This window comes from Penicillium arizonense (genome assembly GCF_001773325.1).
Source record: "Penicillium arizonense strain CBS 141311 chromosome Unknown PENARI_contig002, whole genome shotgun sequence".
NCBI lineage: Eukaryota > Fungi > Ascomycota > Eurotiomycetes > Eurotiales > Aspergillaceae > Penicillium > Penicillium arizonense.
This window is the reverse complement of record NW_019173279.1, coordinates 681,980-705,307: the sequence shown is the minus strand read 5'-3', so window position 1 is coordinate 705,307 and position 23,328 is coordinate 681,980. Positions and strand designations below refer to the sequence as shown.

The following is a 23,328-nucleotide window of genomic DNA, read 5'->3' as shown; positions in this document are numbered from 1 at the left end:
TGTTTAGAATGACGGCATGCAACGGCTCAGGTTGGGCTCTCAACCCAGAAACTGTGAATTGCATAGAGCTAATAGGGGTACTTGCCATGGTGGTACCGGCGGGCTCAGTTCGACTGCTCTGCTCTGGGGCAGCGGTTGGAGGAAAAGTGGCCGAGCGATCTCGCAGGATGCTGATGCCTATTATCATGTATGCACGTTGAGCAAAAGAGCTCACGCCCAGATCATCCCGAAGAACCTCATTTGTAACACAGCAAAGAAGCACATTGCCAGTGATATTGTTTGCGCGAAAAGCAGGTCCCAGCAAAGCAGGATCAGGAGGATGGAGACCATTGGCCCACGATGGGTCTTCCCCATCCGGCCAGAAAAAATTTATGACCTCATCCACAGAGTATTGACTAGGGTTCTTGGCATCTGAGGGGATGCGTGCCGGGGGTGCCTGTCATATAGTTAACGCATCGTTCAGACGTGTTGCGAAGTGCATCCGCAGAGGACATGTTTTGAATGGGGATACACGGGGTGAAAGAAACTGAGACTTACCATGATGGGCGCATAAAGAGTTCCAGATCAGTTGACACACGAAGATGGATGCAGAAGGCTGCAGGTAACAGTGTGAATGGTAAAAAGAGCAAAGACACGATTTGCACGGAAAAGGAAAGGTTAAAAGAGTGTGGGAAAGAAAGGAAAGAAGAGAGAGAGAAAAGGGAAGAAAGAAAAAAGAAGGGAAATAAAAGGGAAGGGAGACAAGCCCTAATGTGATAATGTGACGCTCTCTTACTTCTTAAATAGGAAATAGTAATCATTCTGCCAGACATTTCTGTGCTTATCTAGGCGGTGATTTACTTCAGGCAGATATCAGGCATGATTAACCTTATGCAGAAGGCGGTCATCCGTCCCTCAGCTTCTGCCTCAGGTGTTGATAGACCTCAGATGCCCCGCGAATTACAAATCACCAGACAGTCTTGGAATTTTTGGGAAAGTCCATTTAAAGGAATAACTGGGTTTTTTCACGGTCTATCTAGAATTCATCAGCAATATGACAGACTCAGTCTATTCTAGCTATCCGCCGGACTTGTCGGCGGCTCAACAAGAGTTTCTTGTCACTGCTGTGAAAGATTGGGCCATTCAAAATGGTCTTGCAGTTCGACCTTCGCCAGCAATTGTGCCTCCTGGTACAGATTCAAACGGGGTGCTTGCTACCAATGCGCCGGTGACACTGTTTCCCAGTCCGTTCCCAAGGACCTGCTTCCAGGAAGCAACTGCTCTGCAATCGATCTATAATGAACTTTATGCGGCAATCACTTGTGATACGGAATGGCTTGGGAATATCGTGGAGGGGTAAGTAACCTTCTAGTGAGGTTCTAGCAGTGCTGATTCAAGTGTTGGGCAGATTGATTGAAGTGGATGATTTCGTTGCGAACTTGTGGAAGGTTCACCTGGCGGTGCAGAAAGAGGGCTATGTCCAAAATTTGTCATTGGGCCTTTTCCGGTCCGACTACATGGCCCATGTAGCGCCCACGGGTGCACCATCTCTGAAACAAGTGGAGTTTAACACAATCTCGGCGTCTTTCGGAGGGCTTTCGGCTCTTGTGAGAGAATTGCACAATGATCTCCTCACTGTGCCGCCAGGATCATCTATCAATTATCCCTCTCATCCTCTCCTGCAATCCAGCACACCCCCTGAGAATACTGCGGTTGAGACTCTAGCTGCAGGGCTAGCAGAGGCACACAAAGCCTATGGAGCGTCAAAGTCGACACCGGCTCTCCCTCTCTGTGTTCTATTTGTGGTTCAAAAGGAAGAACGGAACGTCTTTGACCAGCATGCGCTTTCAAAACAACTCAAGACATTCCATAAAATCCCCGTTTTCCGTGTCTCCAGCGTGGATGTCTTGGATCAAACTTCAATTTCCGGATCCAACCCCTCGCGGCCATTGCTTTACCAACCCCCTCACTCTCCTGACTCGACCTTCGAGGTTACCACAGTTTATCTCCGAGCTTACTACGCACCGGATGAATACAAGTCCAGCCGTGACTGGGAGGCCCGCACACACCTGGAACGTTCCGCGGCGATCAAGTGTCCTTCCGTGCTCAACCAACTGGCTGGCTGCAAGAAAGTCCAACAAGTTCTGGCGGAGCCTACGGGACCGGACCATCTTTCAAGCTTCTTGAAGGGTGCTGACCCTTCGCTTGTCGAAAGAGTTCGGGAGACATTTGCCCCACAATACGACTTGTCAACCAATAGCCGGGGTCGGGAACTGGCTCTCAACCCAGACACTGCCATGAACCATGTCCTCAAGCCCCAGCGTGAAGGAGGTGGTAACAACATCTACAAGTCTGAAATTCCAGAATTTCTACGCTCTATACCGGAATCGGATTGGAGGGGCTGGGTACTCATGGAATTGATCAACCCAGCACCCAGTGCTCAGAATGTTGCTTTGCGGAATGATGGCGAGGTCCTCAGAGGAAACGTCATTTCAGAGCTTGGCGTGTATGGTACTATCCTCTGGGACAACAGCGGCAAGGTTTTGCACAACGACCAAGGCGGATACCTGTTGCGAACCAAAGGTAAAGAGGTGAATGAAGGTGGTGTGGCTGCTGGATTCTCCAGTCTGGACAGCGTTCTTCTATTCTAGATATAGATCTCATCTCATGTACTCATTCAAGCAATCAAATAGAGACCATGGCCGTTTATCATCTAATGTTGTCTTGGCACGACACTCTGCGGAGCGTTGTGATCCATCCAGAATCTCGCTTTTTTATGTCTCCTCTTTTTTGTCCCATCGTTGCTTTTGCGTACAGCCCGCTAGAAATGGCAATTCCTTCAAAGCCCAATTTCTGTGACCCGGAATGAGCACTTCCTGGACTCCTTCTGTGGTCAATTCTGAGGTCAGGTAGATTCTCCTTAACTTGAGTTCTCGCAATCCTCTGATCTCGTCCAGCGTGCTTCTCAGTCTGATGTGCTACAACAGGGGGTCATAAATGTGCGCACAGTGCCATGAAGTATGCATTGCTTTTGCTCTACTTTGCCCGGTATTCTTTTACCTATTTTTTGTCCATTTTCGAGTGCCTCGGGTTAATCATCTAGACCATATAAAGGTGAGGCATGTGAAAGGACTTATGGCCTATGACTGTATCATTCGAGCTTTGTACACAATCCAACAACGTCTCTTTCTCAAGTCGGTCAAATACAACGAGGTCCCACTGGTATTTGGGAACACTTCCTTGGCAAGATATTCTTATCAAGTCTCTGACGAAACGGTATTGCAGGTTCTACTCACGGCCTGGGACAAGGTCAAAAACCGGTTCGACACCCCCGCATCTGCATTCTATTCTGCTGGATTGGAGCGCATCGGCGGCTTGGAGGTACACAAACGGATAGAACTCCTCACGTCAGAGATACCGCTAAGTTGTCATCTCGAGCGATTGGCTACAGGATACTGACCCATATGAAAATAGCACAGCCTCACCAAATCGCGGCCGAGGATCCATACGCAAATACTACTCGATAAACCTTTCTTTGGACCGAGTTCGGCTTTCTGCTTGGGGCTTGTCGAGTTGGCTTTGTGATGAGACCAGCAAAGAACACATTCGAGGGTTACAAGGGGTCGCATTTCTAATAAGCTCAATGAGACAGTCGTTGGACTCGGGTCCTGAGATCCTCGTACGGGCCACCAATAGGTCCCGTGAAACGAGTGTAGCGGGCGTGGAACATCGCACGACGATCCTGGGAGCAATCGGTGAAGTGGCACAGTGCGTCGTTTCTACGGGATAGGCTGCTTGAGGTAATCAAAGTTCCTCGCTAGTGTCCGTATATGAATGGAATATGTGGTCTGACGCGTCTCCTATTGGACAAGAATGGGCAAGTCCTGCATGTTACCCAGCCAGACGGGACCGAACCCTTGTGCTCCTGCACACATTTTAGCTCGGGGCTAAGCCGCACGCTAAGTGGGCCGGATTGCTGGGATTAATATCTTGGGTCATGCTTGTATACCACGCTATTTTGACGCAGTGTAATATCTGGGCATTAAGCCTCCGTGTCGAGTCCACACTTCCAATGTTCCGGATTTCTCTGCTAACTGCATTAGCTGAAACGTCTTGATTCAGAGCTTTTGTCTTTCTTTCTCGAGGCTGTCTCCGGCCGAAGTAATCTCCTTGGTCCGATCAGGGTGTCCGAGGTAATCAAGGTATAGAGTAACTGGAGTGACTACCGTAGAGTCATTGACAGTTATGATAAGCAATGTGCTTAAGACATATACTCCCTTCGTCATAAAGCGATAGTTGTGCGTAATGCTGCTGCTGGACGCTAATTGCGCTTTGAGTAGAGATCAAAGTTCCTGTGAGATCCTTCCGTAGCTTACGTTAACTCCATCTGATGTGGACATAAGAAGATGGCTTGCTTTGCTGAAGTTATGACCGCTTTATCTGTTTGCTTCTGCCAGTTTTGATTGCCGTTCTTTCGAGACCTTTGCTTATTTCCAATTCTTTCTGCTTTGCCCTTCCCCAACTCCCTGGCTCATCACCTTTTGAGCCACTTTCATCGCTCGCCTTCACCTCATCGACCTGTCCCTAACTTACGATCAGTTGGTCTTCGCTCTTCACATCTTGGCCACACTGGAGACTTCAGGTGCCAAGATGTCTCATCTCACCGGTCATGACGCGGCTGGGGGGTATGTAGCCACACAGCCTCATGCTAAAGTCCCATTACTGACGTTTGACTAGAATGACTGAAAATGTGACCGGAGAGTAATTAACTCACTATGACGCGCAGCGGCGCGAGTATTGGCATTTGTCGCAACTTGGGCTAATATATCACAGGATCAAGAATCCTCTCGCTGGAATTTCCAATGACAAGCTTATGGCTGATGTGACAGATTATGCCACCGAGTATGGCCTTCAGGACATCCTTCCAATTCTGAAGAAGGGTGCTCTGGTCGCTCAGTCCCCGTCGGGGATCGAACTCATCCCCGAACTGAGTGATGATGATCGTCGCATCCTGACCGAAGAAACTACTCGACGCTGGAAGCACCCATTTGCGTTGTACTACACCATCATCTTGAATTCGATTTCGGCAGCTATCCAAGGCTGGGACCAGACTGGTAAGTGCTCTTTTCATTGGGTTATCCATTTTTGTATCGGAATTGACTAACAGGACCTTTGTATAGGATCCAACGGCGCCAACCTGACCTTCGATGTCCAATTCGGTATCCCGAACAACTCCCCTCAGTGCCCTGACCCGGCTACTTGCACCCGCAACCAGTGGATTGTGGGCTTTATCAATGCAACCCCATACATCACCATTTGTATTTTGTACGTACTGTTGTGAACTACATGTGGACGGTCTTCTCATTCATTCATTTTTCGATAGTGTTGCCTGGCTTTCCGATCCTCTGAATCATATCCTTGGTCGTCGTGGTACAATCTTCTTGGCCGCAATCTTTAGCTTTGCAGCTCCCCTAGGCTCCGGCTTTACCCAGCACTGGGGACAGCTTATTGCTACTCGTATGCTTCTCGGACTTGGTATGGGACTCAAGGAAGTCACCGTGCCTGTTTACTCAGCTGGTAATTGCTCAAACATTATGCGTCCCTGTTTATACTCTACTGGAATGCCTTATGCTAACTATATTAGAAAACGCACCAACCAACATTCGTGGAGGCCTTGTCATGTCATGGCAACTCTGGACAGCCTTCGGTATTTTCCTCGGCACATGCGCGAATCTGATAGTGGCCAATACTGGTGATATCGCTTGGCGGCTGCAGCTGGGCTCTGCCTTTATCCCTGCTGTACCTCTGCTTCTGGGAATCTGGTTCTGCCCAGAGTCTCCACGCTGGCTGATGACCAAGAAGGATCACAAGAAGGCATATCGATCCCTCCTCAGACTGCGGAACACTCCTTTGCAGGCAGCCAGGGATCTTTATATGATCCATGCCCAGTTGGAGATGAAAAACCAGATGATTAGTGAGTCCGGTTTCTCCAAGAAGGACAACATGTTCGTCCGGTTTGTGGAACTGTTTACGGTACCCCGCTTGCGCCGCGCTGTCCAAGCTTCTGGTATTGTCATGATTGCCCAGCAGATGTGTGGAAGTAAGTGCAACAGACGTTTTGGAGAATACACTCAACTGTATATGATAACTTCAACTAACATTTTCTCGTTCTTTAGTCAACATTATCTCGTTCTATTCCTCAACAATATTCCAGCTCGCTGGTGCATCCAACATTGAAGCACTTCTTGCCTCCTTCGGGTTTGGTCTGATCAATTTCGTTTTCGCTTGGCCTGCTGTGTGGACAATCGATACGTTCGGCCGACGTGGTTTGCTACTTTTCACCTTTCCACAAATGTGCTGGACACTTCTTGCAGCCGGATTTTGTTTCTGGATTTCTACCGACAGCAATGCACACATCGGGATGATTGCGTTCTTTGTCTACTTGTTTGACGCATTCTATTCACCGGGAGAAGGACCCGTCCCGTTCACCTATTCTGCAGAGGTGTTCCCCCTGTCCCATCGTGAAGTAGGAATGGCATGGGCCGTCGCAACCAATAACTTCTGGGCCTCAGTCTTATCGTTGACTTTCCCATACATGCTTCGAGCCCTTACTCCACAGGGAGCCTTTGGCTTCTATGCCTTCCTGAATCTTCTCGCTTTTGCTTTGATCTTCCTTTTCATGCCTGAGACCATGCAGCGCTCCCTCGAGGAACTGGATTATGTGTTTAGCGTCCCGACCCGAACTCACGCCAAGTACCAACTTACTCAAGTCCTCCCCTGGTGGATCAAGCGCTACATCTTCATGCGCAAGGATGCAGTCTGTCCCGAGCTGTATCGGGTTGCTCAGGACCCCATTCCATCGCCCAGTGGAACAACGGTCGACTGGGAAAAAATGCCCAAGGCCGGTGAGAATGAGCGTCACGCAGAGTATGCTTGACTTGACTGCAGGTCAAAATGCTATTCATGAGCTATGGAAACGATGCGGTGGGTTGCGTTGATTGATGGCTTTTTTATTCTTATGTTTTCAGTCGTCATCCGACTTAGGGCTAAACTATGACCATCTGTCATCTTTGCTTTCCCAAGGTATTTGCTATTCTTACGGAAATCAATATTCATAACATATTTTATCCCGCTCTCATAATCTTGAAATATTTGTACAAGCGCCATTCAACAGCTGATAATGTCGACTCGCCCATCGTCCCTCCTGCGTTTGGTCGCAAGCAAACAACAGCGTTCTCCCGCAACGTACACCCTCCACATCCCTTGCTATGTGAAGCCCAACGCCTCCGCTCGTCGCACCGGTATCACAGCCGTGGGCGTTGACAGGGTCGACGTATCTGTGGCTGCCGTTCCACGCGACGGGGCAGCTAATCTGGCGGTGTCGCAGGTTTTTGCTGAGGTTAGTGACTTCTTCTAGGGGCATCTTACGGTTGTCTGAAAGACCCAACCAGAGGGAGCTCTTCTGACAAAATCCTAGATCTTCAAGGTTCCTAAATCAAATGTAGAAGTGATTCGTGGCGGGAAATCGAAAGATAAAATATTGTCTGTTGCCGATTTGGAGCTCGGAGACGAAAGCGAAGAAGCATTCTTGCAGCGCGCGACTCAAAAATTGATTGATGCTGTCAGGACACGCTAATCCTAACCCAATTTGTCAATTTTGATCGAAACTTCGCGCGGTGTCCCATTTAAGGGCGTACTCGTCTTCTCAAGAGAGCTCAATGATTGTTTGGGGATCCCGTGACGCAAAGTTTCATGATTTTTTGGCGGAGCTCAGCCGAACCACTTCAAACTCCGACAGCCAACACACCTCTCGCAGGATCAGCTAAAATGACGGATAATATGCAGGAGGATATGAAAGTGGACAAGAAAATCCCTTCGCCTGAGCCTGCAAAGCGGAAAGCCTCTGAGCCAAAGCCGAAAACCATACATTTCACGTCCCGCAATCCGCCCTGGACCTACCTGAAGCTCAAGCTGTAAGCTGTTCAAGTCACATCTTTGTCGCGACAATCAAGCTTACATGATCTGCAAATCCAGTGTCCCTCAGCCCGGAAACACACCTCAAGCACTTGACCCTCTCTCCGCACGCACCTACCTCTCCTCCGCACTGTCGCAATTCCTCGGTCTGACAGGAACGGCCATTCCCATCGATATACTGAAAATCGAGCATGGATTCGCGTCGACACCAACAACCGATGCTACATCTACAACACAGGCTACCAGGACCCCCCGCTATGACTCTCTGTGGATTCGTGTCCCGCGCGAAGATGCCCCAGCTGTTGTCGCTGCAGTGAGCTCTTGGATTGGTGGCGGAAGCAATACGACGGGGTCTGCAGGTGTCGTGTGGAGGGTCTGCGCCAAGGGAAACTTTTTAGGTGCGTTGACGGCTGGGTCTGGGGCGGATCTGTTCGTTCCCTAAGTATATGAGCTGGGGTGATGCTCACCATTACTGAGTATCACGGGAAACAATACTGTCGTGGCATTTACTCGGACTAAAGCTTGCCCGAACCCGTCGCGCATGATGGATGGAACTACACTTGCGTGAATGCCAGTCGACACTGCGCAGCTTCGTCCGAAACGCCCCATTACACAGGCAGCGCAGTGCGATGAGGCTAGACCTCCGAGCAACATTTGGGTGGTGCAGATCATATTTTCAGCAGCCCATTATGGCCTCCACGAACTTCGTCCTCTCATCCCGTCTCCAAGTCGCTCCATCTACACTTTCCAGGACAGGAAATATGGCATCTTGGGTCAAGCTCTTTACACACAGGCTAGGGGAAACAAATCCAAAGCAAATACCAATTTATGTATTCAAATAACAAACAAATCGGAACTCTTTTGGGTCGAGTCGACTCCGATGTCGACCCAGATGAAACGCCATAACTCAAACGCTGCTCAACATTCCAAAAACAATTTGATGCCGCTTAGTCAAATGCAATCCACCTTCCAAGGCTCATCATCTCAGAGCTTCCAAACAGACAGTCTTCTTTTTATTTTTGGCTTTCGCCATCCAATTTTGCAAGAGGGATTAGACAGACCCTGAGGACTTCATGCGAAGATTCTCCACAATGGTAGAGGTATCTGACGCCGAAGCTGATGGGCTGGCAACCACTTTAGTTCTGAGTGCACCGCGGATATCCTCGACGCTTCTCTCCTTCCAGTCAGGGTATCCCATCTGGCTAAGAGGGAAGAGAACGAGATTGTCGGCACGTTCCATGAAATCATCGACGTTCGGGCGCGGCGTGGCACTAATGATATCGATCTCCACGGCAATCTGACGGCAGTAAGAGTCCAGGGGAAGATCGTTCACGTCCAGGCCAAAGGGGTTTTCGATTTCACTGCCGATTGTAGCCAAGCCGAGGATGATGTAGGCGGCCACTTAAAAGGATGTTAGCATTTGCCGTGCTTGTTTATTCAGAAAAGATGAGAATTACCAATTGAAGCGGGGATGGTGATATACTCCAAAGCAGTGTACAGCTGGAATGGAAGAACCAGGATATAGATCCATGCGATCTGAGAGATGGCAATACAGTACGCTGTTGGCAGAGGGGTGTCCAGAACACGCTCTGTGCCAGTCAATACTTCGTTCAAGGTGGCCATCATGGTGACTGTGTTTATGTCAGACTTGGGTCAGCTCAACGAACAAGGATGGGCACTTACTGGCTTGGCCCTGGTGCAGGGCTGATGTAAGGGTACCATTGGCAACACACGAGTCGATATATGCGGACAGATGGTTAAGAATCTCCAAGGGAAGATGTCCCACGGGCTTTTTTGACCGCTTAACCAACTTGCGAGGGTTCGACTCGGCGAAAGACACGCCAAGATACTCACCCACCGACTTCCAAATAGACTTGGCACGAGGGTTGACAACCGTCCGGTCGTGGGCGTCGCGGGCAAAGGTATCCAAATGTCCGGCAAGGCCAGCCAGATCCTCGTAAGCAATATCTGGCTCGAATCGAAGCTTGTGCTTCAGGGCGACGGCAAAGGCCAAAATGAGATTCATGGCAGAGCTATCCGCTTGTCAGCACGACATTCAGAGTCCAGTTCGAGGTTGCCATACAGTTTTCTCAGGAGGTCGTCTTTTCCTTCTTCGCCTTCCCTTTCGCCGGTGTTGATCCAAATTGTTCGTGAAAGGTTGCGAGATGTCTGAATGAGCTGAGACCAGTACTTGCGTCCATCCGCCCATCTATTGTTCGAATTGAGTCAATGGATTTCGCCAGTCGTCCCACGATGGAGATATCATACCTCTCATATGCAGTCGAGCTGCGGAACGACAAAGCCAGACCCACCACGAAACCCAGCACGGTGAGCAGGATATTGTTGATGCCAACTATTTGAGCAGTCAGAAACTCTGGTAATCGAGTTGAATGTCCGGAAGTCCTTACGAGAGTGAACATGTTTGGAGATCAAGGTAATGAGGGTCGACCAAGCAGCAACAAAGACCAGCGGCAGGATCATCTTCGGCATGACACTACCGTGCATCCGCATGAAGACCGGCCACTTGGAGTGCTTGTCCATATTGCGAGGGCCATGCTATTACACAAGATCTGTCAGTTCATGTACCACATCGCGGCTTGTATGAAGGTCCCGCAGTCCCCGCATGACAAACGTACAAAGTATCGATCCAGTTCACTGGAGTCCCGTCGATCGAGCTTGAATTGCGAATCTCGCGAGTTGGCCAAATGTTCTAGAAATGTTGGCCGTGGAGTCAGACGGCCCACCGAGGAGCCCTGCTCCTTCTCGTGCGATGGGGCCGTATCATGGTGGTGAACAGCATGCGAGCGTACGTCGGCTGGTACGGGTGCGGCAGCATTGTCGGCCACTGCAGCTGCTGCAGGGGCGTCGGCCATGGGAGCACTATGGCCGTCGGTCATGGTGGGTGAATGGAAGATCAGTTGGTTAAAAAAATCGACAATAAAAAAAATAAAATAAAATAATAAAGAATGGAGGTAAATGGGTTCGGAGCCGGGCCGATATAGTTAACGAATGTATAATGGAAGACAACAGCAAGGAAATAACTAAAGCGAAAGAAAAGGATAGACAAAAGACAAATGCTGGAACGAAAGGAAATATCGCAACTGAAGAAGAAAAGGGCGAAAATTGAAACACGGGCTTGCCAGGGGGCGTTTCATCGAATTCTAGACCACGCCAATAGTGGAGTCGGCGGACACGTCCGCACGTTTAAATTTAGCCCAGGCGAAATCTTTTTTTATATTTTATTCTCCTACTCTCTGCCTACCTAAGCTCCACCGGGAATTTCTCACGAATAGCTTGCCCATACCGTGAGAATACTATTGGCACAGGAATAAAGGCCACAGCCACGAAGCCCAAGAGCGAATTCCCCCATCCAAGCCCTAAAGTTTGGAACATTTGTGGCCCCGCCAGAGGGAGCAGTGCGCCCACCAATGACCGGCTGGCAGTTAGGGTGGCGTTGGCTGACGCCGCATAGCCAGGGTAGCAGTCAATGACATACGTCTGAATGGGCAAGTAAATGCCCATCATGCCGAAACTAAAGGGCACCGTTCCGATGATCGGGACGATCCAATGAACATGTTTTTCTGCAGCCCAGCCATACCAGAAGAAACTAATAGGCAGGAAACAAGCGAAGAACATCATCATTGGTAGTCGCATCTCCGGTTGGAATTTACCTCCGTTCTGCTGTGTCAGTTTGACAACGAGCCGGTCGTTAGTGGATGCAACCAGACCCATCCCCAGGAAAAGCCCAACCCCTATCCCCACAAATGCCAACCCTGACAGACCGGTGGAGAATCCATACTGACCCCTGAATACGGTCGGGATTGTTGTGAAGAACAGGTATAGAAGACCATATGCGAGGGCCATATAAGTGGAGAGCAGAAACACGATGGGCGACTTGCAGAACAAGAGGACTGGTCGCGTCAATCCGAACCTGAGCTCTGTCATAACCGAGACATCCTCTCCGTCCGGTGCGTAAGCACTACGGAGATCGGGACGACCTAACTCCTTGGCAAGTCGCTCAGTCTTCCATCGTATCAGAACAGAGGCATATGTCTCTCGATTCAAGACTTCAATTCCGGCCGATACAACGGCAGAGATCATCAACAGCACCCAAAAGACCCATCGCCAGCCAATTGTCTCACCAATGAAGCCCCCTGCGATAGGACCCACCACCGGGCCGATCATTGGACCAGAGCTCCAAATAGCAGTCGCTAAGCCTCGTTGTTCGATGGGGAAGAGGTCTGCAATGACACCCGCCCCAAGTGTTAGGCATGCTGATCCACCGATGCCAGCGAAGAACCGGAAGATGATCAGAGAGGTCAAGTTGGGTGCGAGTGCACATCCGATTTGCCAGACGACGAACCACCAATTTCCACAGCTGAGTATGATTCGACGCCCGTAAACCTCGCTCAAGGGTGCCAATGCCAATGGACCGAACTGTTATATGGGACTCGAAATTAGTCCCTGTGCCTTGGATGTCCGTTGTTAGACTTACTGCATAGCCCAAAATATAGATGCTGATGCTAAATGATAGCAGTGTCTCATTCGTCACACCCAGATCAACTGCGACATAGCTCACAGATGGCGAGAACATGCTTGATGCAAGAGGAGACACAAAGGTGATAGCGCTTGTCAAAGCCAATAGGCCCCATTTTCGAGAAGCCGCGAAATTCTGGGGATTGTGGGGGTCGTCTTGTCCATCCCAGCCAACTATGCCTCGGCTGAGGTCTGTTTCTGGATATTTCTTCGGGGGCTGAAGAGCTGACTCGGGGTCATCTTTGTTAAATTCAGTAGCAATTACTTCTCCCGGTTGATTTTCTTCCTTTGAGTCTGCAATGCTCTTCTCAGATGGTGTCTCGGCTATGGTGGCTCCCATAGTTTAATTGCTCAAAGCAGAGTCAATCATTAAGGAACACAAGCTGCGAACACGGACAGAGAAACAAAACGGGATTCCAAAAAACTGCGATTTCGATGAACGAACAATACCAGGAAAGAATGGTGATCAGTTGCCAGAGGAGATCCAGGATGGCGTATTCAACGCTTTATTAAAGCCATAGTTAGCATAAGACCCCTATGGAAATAATCCTACGAAACCGGTGCATAAGCGCATCATAGTTGCATGTTAAGTCTTGTTCTTTATGCACTAAGTTACCTCTGTCCTCCTACCGTTTGGATCCCCCGCATTCGTTCCATGGTTGTCTAGTCCGGCCCCACTACTTTATCACAACAGTCCAATCACATCTTTACATTTACTTGGAATGCATCGGCACTGTGCCGGTTACCCGAGATCTCTTATCCTAGTTATAGACACTGTCTTGCTCTCCAGGGCTATAGAAATATTGGCTGAAGTGTAGCATCTATTATGTAGGTGGAAAGAGTGGATGGATCGCTTGACATGGTCTAGTCAGATATACTTCGGATAGTTTCAAGATCTCGAACACAATCGTAAGAATCACTTTAGTTGGATGAACTGGGTTTTGACAAAAAAGGGAAGAATGGTTTATTAAAGTAAGCGCAAAACATGGTGGTATGGATCGCAACGTTCGCCCACGGACAGCATAGTGTATGGATTCTCCGTCTTCTATTTCTTAGGTACGTCGCAGACGTGGCGAAAGACGCAATAATTTATACCATACTAAATTGACCAATCTGAATTGGAGTTCCTTTTTTTTTTTCTGTTCATATCTATTTCTATAACCGCGATGTTGTTGACCGGAGCTTGTTCTGACAGGCCTCGAGACCAGATGGCCCATTGTAAATTTGTTGTTCCACCAACCGAGTATTGATCTAAGGAGATTCGTTAGTTATAGCCCTTATTTTAAAGGAGACGTAGGTGCTAGTTCCAAGGTGAGATGTGGGCTTACATGTTGCCTTCCAAGCGCATTGACATTCTGTACGCCAAGTAGTCGCATGCATGTCTTGGTCTCATCCGTGAGAACTAAACCGGGTTATTAGCAAACTCAAAATTCCTCGAAAACATTCTAATAGTTCCATACTCTGTAGCGTCCTCTTTACACCTTCTACGCCTCCAGCTCCTAATCCCCAAAGTGCGGCTCTTCCAATGCCGACACCTCTTGCGCCTAGGCAAATCGCTTTAACAACATCAGTCCCCCGCTTGATACCGCCATCGACCCAGACATCAAGCTTGTCAAATACTTCGGGGCAGTACTTTCGAATCTCAAGCAGGGTGTGCACAGCGGGAGGGGCTGTATCAAGTGATCGACCGCCGTGGTTTGAAAGAATGATCCCCTTTACTTGAGGCGCATATGATGTGGCAATATAAGCATCTTCGTGGGTCTGAACCCCCTTGAGAACGACTGGCAATGCGGTGTGCCTCTCCAGCCATGACAAAGTCTCTTTCCACGTGAGAGTAGGATCTAGGCCCGTAAAGGTTTGATCTTCCGTTGGCTTAGTGGGCCGAGAAGAATCATTTCCATCAACTACTTGGTACACAGCTTCCGTCGAGCTTGATTCCACCATAGTGTTGAGGATATTGCCACTGCGCTCGTCGTCTTCTCTTTTCCCGGTAACCGGAGAATCAAGCGTCAGTGCAACAAACTTGATTGCACTGAGCTTATTGATTCGAGCTAGCATCCGTTCACTCTTGCTTCGGTCATCTTGCACATACAGCTGCCACCCGAATACTTGATCCGGGGCCGCATTTGCAACAATCTGCTCCGGGGCCATAGAAGCATTGTTCGAAATAATTTGCATCGCCCCAAAGCTGCGACAGGCCTCTGCGATACCAGCTTCGCCTGAGGGATGCCCTAGGCGGGCCATGGCTGCCGGGGATACATAAATTGGGATAGACACCTTGTTGCTTAACAGCTCAGTGTTCAGATTACATTCTGTGCAATCTATGAATGTCCTTGGTCTCAGTTGAATAGAGCGGAAGGCCTCTGAGTTGAGGCGCTTGCTGATCTTGTCGTCGGATGCGGAATAATAATATGCCCACGCCTTTTTGCTCACGTTTCTGGTGGCGACATCTTCAATTTCATCTAGGTTGAGCAGGTTCTCCATCGGAGGGTTATGGTCAGTCATGCTGAGCGGTGTTTGGAAAAGAAGAGGGGTGGTGAGCAACGGGTGTGAGTTGGAGCATTGTCTGTGTCGGATATCCTTGCCTTTCTAGGACTAGTGTGGTGTTTTCCTGCACCACGGTCCCCTACGGTGCCACTTCATACTCCGTACCTAGATATCAATTGAGGATTCCGACATACATCATTGAACCGAGTAAGCTCAATGTGTGCAAGCTGACAGCCAATATTGCCTGCTTTATTTGCTCTTTTCCCCCATGCTCCTCACAAGAATATCTACATTGGGCAGAAAAGCTGCTGGAAGGAAACCCATTCTCATCCCGCAGTCAGTCTGATTCTCGACGTGTTGAAAGACGTTCAGCAAGAACTACTAAATGTATTATCGAGCTTTGATCAGAGGAAGCTTCCTATGAAGTCCCTTGCCGCAATCGTGCTTGACAACACTGGAGTGCTCTCAGATTCATTGAATCATGCCGCTCAATATCCCCATGCCTCTTTGATCTTTCAACCAGGGTACTAGACCACACAGCAGGATTCAAGTATCTCTAGGATATTGAGCCTGGGGGGACGAATAATTCTACCTAGAGATATAGGGAGAACTAGAGGAGTGTAGGCACGATTTCAAATTACAACGAGCCCTTGGTCTAGACTTGAGTCTATTGGGGTGATAAATGTAACCAATTAGTGAAACTGGACTCTTTTATTCATATGCTACCATGCTTTATAGGTGCCGATTGAGATATTTCTTTAGAGACCATTTTTGCATGGAGAATGTGTAAGTCGGCTATTTCCTCACGGCCAAAAAATAGACGCGACTGAAGAATTAGACCAGTAAGCGCTAGTCTAATCTCTGGTGCAAGTATCCTCTCTAGTGATACGTTTTGCGACTCCATATTATTAGTGCTAGACGCCAGCCAATATTGAGAGCTTATATGTGATGGGATTCAGGATTCGTTTGCGGTGTCAAGCTTGTATATGAAGTAAATTAGGTTCTCTTAAGCCAACTTTACTTTTGTATGTCTCAAATTTGAGGGTGGCTTGATAAAACACGGGGATCTCCAAGGACAAAGGGCGAGATCTCGGTGCATCTGTAAACTTTCTTTGGCTCAGTGCCTCGAATCAACCCTACAGATGCAAGGATCCAGAATTAGAGTCCTTTGGTGTCTGTAGTCGACTATCAAGTAAAATAATTCCCGCAGGCAAATGTCTTGGGTCACATTAAGGTTATGGTTGTGCTCAAAAAGCTTCCCAAATTACCATGGATGTGGTCAGGGTCACGGGATCAATGGTCTTAAATTTGAGCACTTTATTAATCATTTTCGGATTTCCATTGTTCCAGATACATCTATGATTAACGTTAACAGACGTGCTAAACTTTGCATGAGAGAGATAAGGTTGCCGATTTAGAGTATTTATATGATGAGTTGGGCCAGACTACGTCGTACCGGGGAAAGGAATAGACATTGAAGCTTACTTAGGTATCTTCTCCGGGCGCTATTGAAGATCCCGATCGACAACAATCTCAGAGCTAATTCCGTCCGACCGGTATAGATCCCCTTACTGCGACATGGCCAGTTTCATGCTCCTGCTTCGTGATTTGGTCTCAATTTTGGGCAGGGTCCGGATCTACGTACCGATAGCGGTAGGTCCATTCAATTTCCCGGGTATTTTTGTGCAAGATCAAAGTTAATGGTCTATGGCACAGATTTGTGAGTAGACGCCGATCATTCCATCCCTTGGGTCCAACATGTCGAAATTCAAGCCATCAATAAGGCAATTAAGAGCCGCCTCGGGGGGGTCCAGGTCCCATTGGTTAACACAATTGACCGGCACATTGGGTCAGATTGAGGATAATCAACCTTGATGAAACTCTCATGCGGAAGGCTGGTCTGGTCTAGGGGGGATATCCATTCTTGTTCAGGAAGCTGAGACCAGGGGATTGGAGGATCTTTCTACTACAGTATCTCCGAGCGGTGTGTTATGGAAACATTTGAAACAATCGAGGGTTTTAAGGGACAGCGTAGATAGTGGGACACAGGGCAAAGAGAGTGGGGATTTGATAATAGTGTAAGGCTTAGCTGTGTGAAGCAAGTACCGTGCCCGAAGTGGGCCACAGAAAGAAAAAAGTCTGTGGATTTTGGGAGGGGCGAAAGGGAAATGGGTGGGCGGAAAATTCTCGGGTTTGTTTCTGAGCCTGGGGAACGGGATTCAAATGCGCTTCTGTTTCGTAGGCACGCGATGTTTTGCATGTGGCAGGGGTATGTGGCAAGGGTTTATATTATGTTATATTAAATGCATCTTGCATCTTCAGGGGGGGCAACTTCAGCCGGGGAATTTGTACAGTGCCGTGGACAGACGGTATTGCGGCAAATATAGGTGGAGAACGGGAGAACTGCGGTTACGAAGCCTCCCAACCCCGCATCGTACATGAGGTTTTCGCTTAGATTTCGAGGAATGAGAGCCTTACAGAGTATTGTTGCAATGAAACCCGAACCTGGTGGCGTGGTAAGCCTCGGCTGCATTGCGGCATGTAACTTTCCGTTCCTGCAGGGGTTACAGTATATACGAGGCTCGCTTCTTTTTAGGTTTCACAACACACAAATGTTCAACACTGATTTGGCAGTCTACTGTCCGTGAAATGCACCATTGAATCTCATAAGCTCTCAGACGCTTCACATGGGCTACAAATTACAGATCCAGAGTCGCAGTGGATCCAGAGGGGAACTATGGGGCTCTGGATCTGCCTATCGCCATCCGTCCGTCGCCTCCCACCCGCACAAGCCCTCGGTCTTGCTACTCTTTTCGATCTCGCGTGGAACAATTGTGTGGAATGATACTGTAGCGTCCAAGGTTCATTGCCTTTGGAATTCCGGGCACCGTGTCTATGCGGAGTGTAATTCGCTCTATTACTGTCCGGATTAGATGGCACCGAAAGTCTATTCGCGACTTGCTCTTGCCTCAATATAGTTCATATGGGGTTTGTTTTTTCATATATTTATGACTTTATGGATCCATGGTCGAGGCCTGTCATCCCTGCACATATTATATCTGCCCCCAGGTCCCTGCCAGAGTGTGATCATTATTTTCTTCCTTTTTGACGACTCACGATGGCTGTATAAGCTGGCACTCTTCTTACCTATATTCACGACTACCTTTCTTTCTTTTATTGAGTCATGGCTGTAGCCATTGCCTGCATACTATAATCTCTTTCACTCTTGATACCCATACATCCTCCGGTCTTTATATCTCCTCGCGCATAAACCGTATAACGTTACCCATCAATCCAGAAACATCATGAAGCTCCCGCCAGCTGCCGTCATGGCCGAATGGCCAACACCGAATTATATTGACCCTCCAACTCGCGGGCATGGGGTAGTCATCGTGAACATTTCGTGCATGTCCCTCGCCTTTATTGTGGTCATGCTCCGTCTATATACTCGGTTCCGGATCACATACAGCGCCGGTATTGACGACCTTCTTATCGTCGCTGGATTGGTCTTTTCTATTGCGATGGTTGTTGTCACATCAATTGCCACCGAACACTATGGCATGAACCGTCATATCTGGGACATCTCGCCTTTGCAACTACCCATCGTACAGAAGTTGAATCTTTGCTTCCAAATCATGTTCTCCATGGCCTCCATTATCACCAAGATCTCCCTGCTGTGGTTCTGCCGGCGACTCCTTGGAAAAGGAAATTTCGTAGTGTACCAATGGGCCTTCATTGGGGCAATGGTCTTTGTTGGACTTTCTGGGGGTCTGTTCACTATTATCAGCATTTTCCAGTGCAAGTAAGTATATTGTCCCCACATTATCATCACCTTGCTAATGTCTCGTCTAGTCCTATTCGCGCATATTGGCAAGTTAGCCCTACGGAACCATACCACTGCATGAACGACGGTGCCATTGTTTTCTCCGCCAGTGTGATCAACATCTTCACCGATTTCCTAGTCACAACTCTACCCATGCCACTGATCTGGAGCTTAAAGCTCCCAGCCCGCCAGCGTCTCGCCGTTATCTCGATCTTCGGCCTCGGTGTCGTGGTCAATGTAGCAGGCTCCGTCCGCACTGTGTACGTTTGGAAGAGTATGGTAGTCGGCTACGACGCAACCTGGCTTGGATGGCCGGTGCTGATAGCCGCAACCGTGGAGATTAGTCTGGGACTGGTAAAGTGCCAACGATTTAAACCTCCTTCAAACATTCCACTAACGATCAACGCCAGATCTGCTCCTCGGCACCGGCCCTCCGCCCACTCATTGCAGCCTTCCTCCCCCGCCTCCTACAATCGACCCGTAACATCGGCTCTTCTTACAACCAAAGATCCCGCTCTCACAAATTGTGGTCCTCAACCGGCCGCTCTCGCAACTCTCGTCTCGTTGCTGACGATCACCGCCAGCCTGGCTACGACAGCGATCGGTTTGAAATCATGCGCACCGTTGAGATGGAGAGCTGGACCGAGTCGCGCCTTGCGAACCATGACAAAATGGGCCATGATTATGATATCACTTCCGAGAACCATCCCCGTGCGCTCAGTCCCACTGATAGTCTGGAGATGAAAAATGGCATGGTGTATACATCGGCTGCTAGTGCTAAATCCTCAGGATCTGGGCGGGATCTCCAGTCTCCCTTTGGAGATAAGCCGCCTCATTGATGGTCCTGCTGTTTATATATTCCTTTTTGTCTGTACAAAAACAAGGTTCATGGGTTTTGCGTCTTGTCTCGTTCTGGTAGATTTCATTGTTGCTCGGCGTGTTTAGACAAAAGTAAGATATATACTTGGCAGTATTTATGTGATTTAGGTATGTACGGAGGCTTTTGAAATTAAAAGCATACAATTGAAACCATTGTAATTCTAGATACATCATAGTATAGACAAATAGAAAGCATCAACATGGCTCTCGAGATGTTCATGTTCGGGTTTGCAAATGTGTGTGCTTGATGAACTCCGTTGCAAAGCTATTCACATGCCCATGGAAAGAAATTCTTGGCTTGGAGGCTGAGCTGGGTGCCCGGCTTGGAGATCCAGCATTCAAGGTGTTGACTCCGCTTACCTAATGAATAAGAGGAACATGCTACATGAAGGACATTTCGCGACGAAGGTGTACATTAGTCTACAGCACGAGATAGCAAACAGTTATATGGACCAAGACAACCTATGTAGCCTTCCACAAAGCATTGACCTGCTTTCTCCGAGTCTAGATTGAACGAAAGGGTCAGCAAATGAATCTAGGATACCAGAGAGGGATTAGAAAAACGTACCATTGGAGCCAAAACGGCGACACCAACACCGAGTGCCACCACAGTAAGAACGAGCTGCAACTTGGAGAAGCTCTTGCCGAGGACATCAAATGCCTGGCTGGGTGTGGCGCGAGTACCATAGATATCGCCACCAAAGGCGAAGATAAGACTCGTACTCTCCAAAAGGGTAGGGCGAGAAAGCACTTCCTTGATGCCGGCAACATCGCGGGCGTGCGAGAGGTACCATTTGCCGTCAAAGTCCAAGTAGGGAGCGTAGCGGAAGAGACCTTCTTCGGCCTCAGCAGCGGTAGCGTCCCGGTCTACAGGGCGGCGGGGGTCGAGGACGGGACGGGGGATTCCAATGATGGAGTTGGAGGAGGGGAGGGTGCAGAGAAGCTGGCGGGTGGTGATGCCCTGGCGAGTTTGAGTGACCGTCATGTGGGAGATGGGCTCGGGGATCATGAAGGCCTGGGAGATGACGTGGGGTAGCGGGGGGCTTTCGATGCTGCTGTGGAGACTGGAGTAGTTGCTGGCGGAGTCGAGAGGGCCGCGGTCGTTGGGGAAGGGCGATTCGTAGAGCTCTGAGATGACGAGCTGGTACCCCTTGGCGGAGGACTCGTTGGAGCCGACATCGCCCCAGAATGAGTAGGCGAACCAGTTCTCAGACATTGCGGATGCGATGGGCTGTGTGGTATCCACGCCTGATTGAGTAGTCGCGTGCAGGACCTTGCCTGAGACTCCGTCCAACAGGTAGAAACTGGCGGTGTTGGTCTTCTCGTTCACTGCGGTGACCAGGGCCAGGTTGGTGTTGAGGTATTTGTACAAAACTGAGCGGTCTCCAAGCACCTTGCCGATGGATGCCACAGGGTCATGGGCAGGGCGAGCAGTGGCATGAATAACCTTTTGTCCCGATGGAGGAACGAACTCCCAGACAGGCGACTTGTTGTCCTTTGCAATCCAGCCGAGGACTCGGCTGTCGGCACTGGTGGTTACCAAGAACCCGTTGACCTCGTCGAATGCAGTGACTGGGGAGCCATCTTCACGGACGCCGACGGTGTTCAACGATGATGTTTCCTGGGAACCGAAGACAGCAATCGAGCGAAGCTTGCTGTCAGATGATGCAGTGCGTGAGATAATATCACCTGTCGAGACATTCAGGGTCACAGAGCTTCCATCGTTAGGGTAGATGGTGGCGGTGCCTGGGGAAGTCAAAATAGCCTTAACATCCCACTGGGATGTTTCCACGGCCTGGACACTCCACAAAACAGCGCCATGGTTACCGGTATCCAAAGCGTATACGCGGCCGTTCTTTGTGGCAACAATAACAGGCGTGGCAAGACCAAAGCTGTCCAGGTTGGTCACCTCATCGCTCAGGATGCTGCTCAAAATACGCCCAGGGATGTGCTTGAGCCAGTCAGGCAGGTACTGCAAGTCACGGACGTGACGCTTCACGCGGTGAACGTACGCTCCGTAAATCGTGTCATGGCCTTCCACCTCCAGCTCATGAGCCAGACCCTCCTGGGCATCAATTTCCGCCCAGGTGGCTGCAACAGCATCGATGAGACCTTCGTTGCGGGTCCATTCGATCTGACCATTCCGGATAAGCTGCCAATCACCATGCTCGCTGAAAACGGCCGACCGAACGGCCACAGACTTTTCTCTGGTAACCAGATCGGAGACAGCGTGCAGAGCAGCGTCAGAAGAGGACTTCGGCAGATTCCAGCGACCAAGAATGCCATGAGAGGCGGAAGACACAACAATAGCTTCGGAGTCCGTAACTCGAGTGAAGTAGACATTAGCGTCAATAACACTCGTCGCGAACACCGACTGTCCAGGCAGGTAAGGGAGCTGGTAAGCCTTGGTCACCTTGGATGACTTCATGTCCACATGGTACACCTCGGCCCAGGCTCCAGCCTCAGTTGCATAGTGAACCAAGAAGTGGGGAAGAGCGTTGAGTTTGTGTGCAGCGTGGACCGTGATCTTTCGGATTTCGGAGCCGGAAGTGTTGTCAATGGCGACCGAGTTGATTTCCTTGGTACCAATGACATTGACCTTCAGGGACTTTTGCGACTTGTCGGTCCAGACGATGATAGGAGAGGCAATGTTCGCGCCGACGAACAGAACGGACTCCGGGGTAGCCACGTCGCTTTCAGAGCTAAGAACCTGCTGGCGAACCTGCTTTCCAGTCACTGGGTCCAACACGGTAACCTTGATCTTGTAGCCCTTCAGCAGAGCCGATTGAAGCGAAATATAGAAGATCTCTGTCGGGGAAGATGACACCTGGAACGGAATGTCACCACTAAAGGAGCAATTCGTTAGCTTGAACAACAGCAGCCAAGCAGAAAACCAACCTGTCCTCCTTATATTCCCACTTCGTGCTTCCAGAATCACCATCCAAGCGTCTCACGATACCGGAGACTTCGCTGCCAACCACCACAATCGTATCACGTACTCCGGGAGTCGCGGTAGCATCCTCAAGCTCCAACAGCTCGAGATCCGCCACCACTCCCTCGGAGAACCGGTTTTCCCAGGCCAACTTTCCATCCTGAGCACTCCACGACGAGATATAGTTACCCGCTGCGCCAACTACAGCGTCGTTGCCGTCCACTCCGCGCAGAAGACCCCCGCGCGGAGGGGAGTCCGCCGACCGCGAGAGGTTCTGGCGCCACAACAGAGCTCCATCGCGGGGATTGATGGCACCAACTAGTAGCTTGTCGGAGATTGTGTATAGAAGGGAGGCATTGGAAGTCGAAGATGGCTTGAGGAAGAAGGTCGAGTCGGGGGAGGGGGAACCGAGCAGAGCGTGATGGAAGTCGATGTGATTAACCTCATCGTTGTAGATGGCTGCCGCGGGCGATAGGCACGCGGCGAAGAAGAGCGCCGCCTGAAGCCGCATTTTGTTGAATCGCTCTTATTGAAGCATTGAGCGAATGGGGGAAGTGGATGGCTTAGGCTGTGTTGTTACAAACTTGGCATCCGGGCGGTGATCGCTTCCCCAATCTATCTACTTCTACGAATATCTATGCCAATAACTCTTTTGATCGAAAATGGAGCGAAAAACACGATCAAGAAGATGCAATGTCTAATTGAATGTCTTCGCTGG

The 23,328-nt window shown here is 49.5% G+C and overlaps 9 protein-coding genes across 9 annotated transcripts; 5 read left to right on the top strand and 4 right to left on the bottom strand.

Moving 5' to 3' along the window:
* Positions 1–1,033: 1,033 nt before the first annotated feature.
* PENARI_c002G05000 (glutathione synthase) lies at positions 1,034–2,630 on the top strand (the record flags this gene model as incomplete). The annotated part of the gene is made up of 2 exons (XM_022627483.1): positions 1,034–1,335; positions 1,388–2,630. The coding sequence occupies 2 exons, from the start codon at positions 1,034–1,036 to the stop codon at positions 2,628–2,630; spliced, it is 1,545 nt and encodes a 514-aa protein (XP_022492397.1).
* A 484-nt stretch (positions 2,631–3,114) lies between these two features.
* Positions 3,115–6,916, top strand: PENARI_c002G08737 (sugar porter family MFS transporter; the record flags this gene model as incomplete). The annotated part of the gene is made up of 8 exons (XM_022627743.1): positions 3,115–3,360; positions 4,579–4,664; positions 4,717–4,740; positions 4,813–5,093; positions 5,160–5,304; positions 5,363–5,556; positions 5,624–6,079; positions 6,156–6,916. 8 exons carry the CDS (start codon positions 3,115–3,117, stop codon positions 6,914–6,916), a joined length of 2,193 nt encoding a protein of 730 aa, XP_022492187.1.
* A 243-nt stretch (positions 6,917–7,159) lies between these two features.
* On the top strand, positions 7,160–7,615 carry PENARI_c002G01878 (DUF167 domain-containing protein; the record flags this gene model as incomplete). Its single annotated transcript, XM_022627263.1, has 2 exons — positions 7,160–7,378; positions 7,457–7,615. The coding sequence occupies 2 exons, from the start codon at positions 7,160–7,162 to the stop codon at positions 7,613–7,615; spliced, it is 378 nt and encodes a 125-aa protein (XP_022492324.1).
* A 191-nt stretch (positions 7,616–7,806) lies between these two features.
* Positions 7,807–8,395, top strand: PENARI_c002G07700 (uncharacterized protein; the record flags this gene model as incomplete). The annotated part of the gene is made up of 2 exons (XM_022627668.1): positions 7,807–7,952; positions 8,014–8,395. 2 exons carry the CDS (start codon positions 7,807–7,809, stop codon positions 8,393–8,395), a joined length of 528 nt encoding a protein of 175 aa, XP_022492491.1.
* A 609-nt stretch (positions 8,396–9,004) lies between these two features.
* Positions 9,005–10,850, bottom strand: PENARI_c002G06785 (bestrophin family protein; the record flags this gene model as incomplete). The annotated part of the gene is made up of 7 exons (XM_022627590.1): positions 9,005–9,354; positions 9,411–9,584; positions 9,637–9,986; positions 10,037–10,162; positions 10,222–10,306; positions 10,362–10,509; positions 10,590–10,850. The coding sequence occupies 7 exons, from the start codon at positions 10,848–10,850 to the stop codon at positions 9,005–9,007; spliced, it is 1,494 nt and encodes a 497-aa protein (XP_022492613.1).
* Positions 10,851–11,211: 361 nt separating this feature from the next.
* PENARI_c002G12417 (MFS transporter) lies at positions 11,212–12,829 on the bottom strand (the record flags this gene model as incomplete). The annotated part of the gene is made up of 2 exons (XM_022627991.1): positions 11,212–12,390; positions 12,449–12,829. 2 exons carry the CDS (start codon positions 12,827–12,829, stop codon positions 11,212–11,214), a joined length of 1,560 nt encoding a protein of 519 aa, XP_022492638.1.
* Positions 12,830–13,644: 815 nt separating this feature from the next.
* PENARI_c002G05446 (uncharacterized protein) lies at positions 13,645–14,994 on the bottom strand (the record flags this gene model as incomplete). The annotated part of the gene is made up of 3 exons (XM_022627517.1): positions 13,645–13,740; positions 13,818–13,891; positions 13,950–14,994. The coding sequence occupies 3 exons, from the start codon at positions 14,992–14,994 to the stop codon at positions 13,645–13,647; spliced, it is 1,215 nt and encodes a 404-aa protein (XP_022492247.1).
* A 3,287-nt stretch (positions 14,995–18,281) lies between these two features.
* On the top strand, positions 18,282–19,638 carry PENARI_c002G12281 (uncharacterized protein; the record flags this gene model as incomplete). The annotated part of the gene is made up of 3 exons (XM_022627982.1): positions 18,282–18,778; positions 18,829–19,153; positions 19,210–19,638. 3 exons carry the CDS (start codon positions 18,282–18,284, stop codon positions 19,636–19,638), a joined length of 1,251 nt encoding a protein of 416 aa, XP_022492624.1.
* A 502-nt stretch (positions 19,639–20,140) lies between these two features.
* Positions 20,141–23,121, bottom strand: PENARI_c002G04223 (uncharacterized protein; the record flags this gene model as incomplete). Its single annotated transcript, XM_022627428.1, has 3 exons — positions 20,141–20,182; positions 20,247–22,524; positions 22,577–23,121. The coding sequence occupies 3 exons, from the start codon at positions 23,119–23,121 to the stop codon at positions 20,141–20,143; spliced, it is 2,865 nt and encodes a 954-aa protein (XP_022492854.1).
* Between the last annotated feature and the right edge of the window lie 207 nt (positions 23,122–23,328).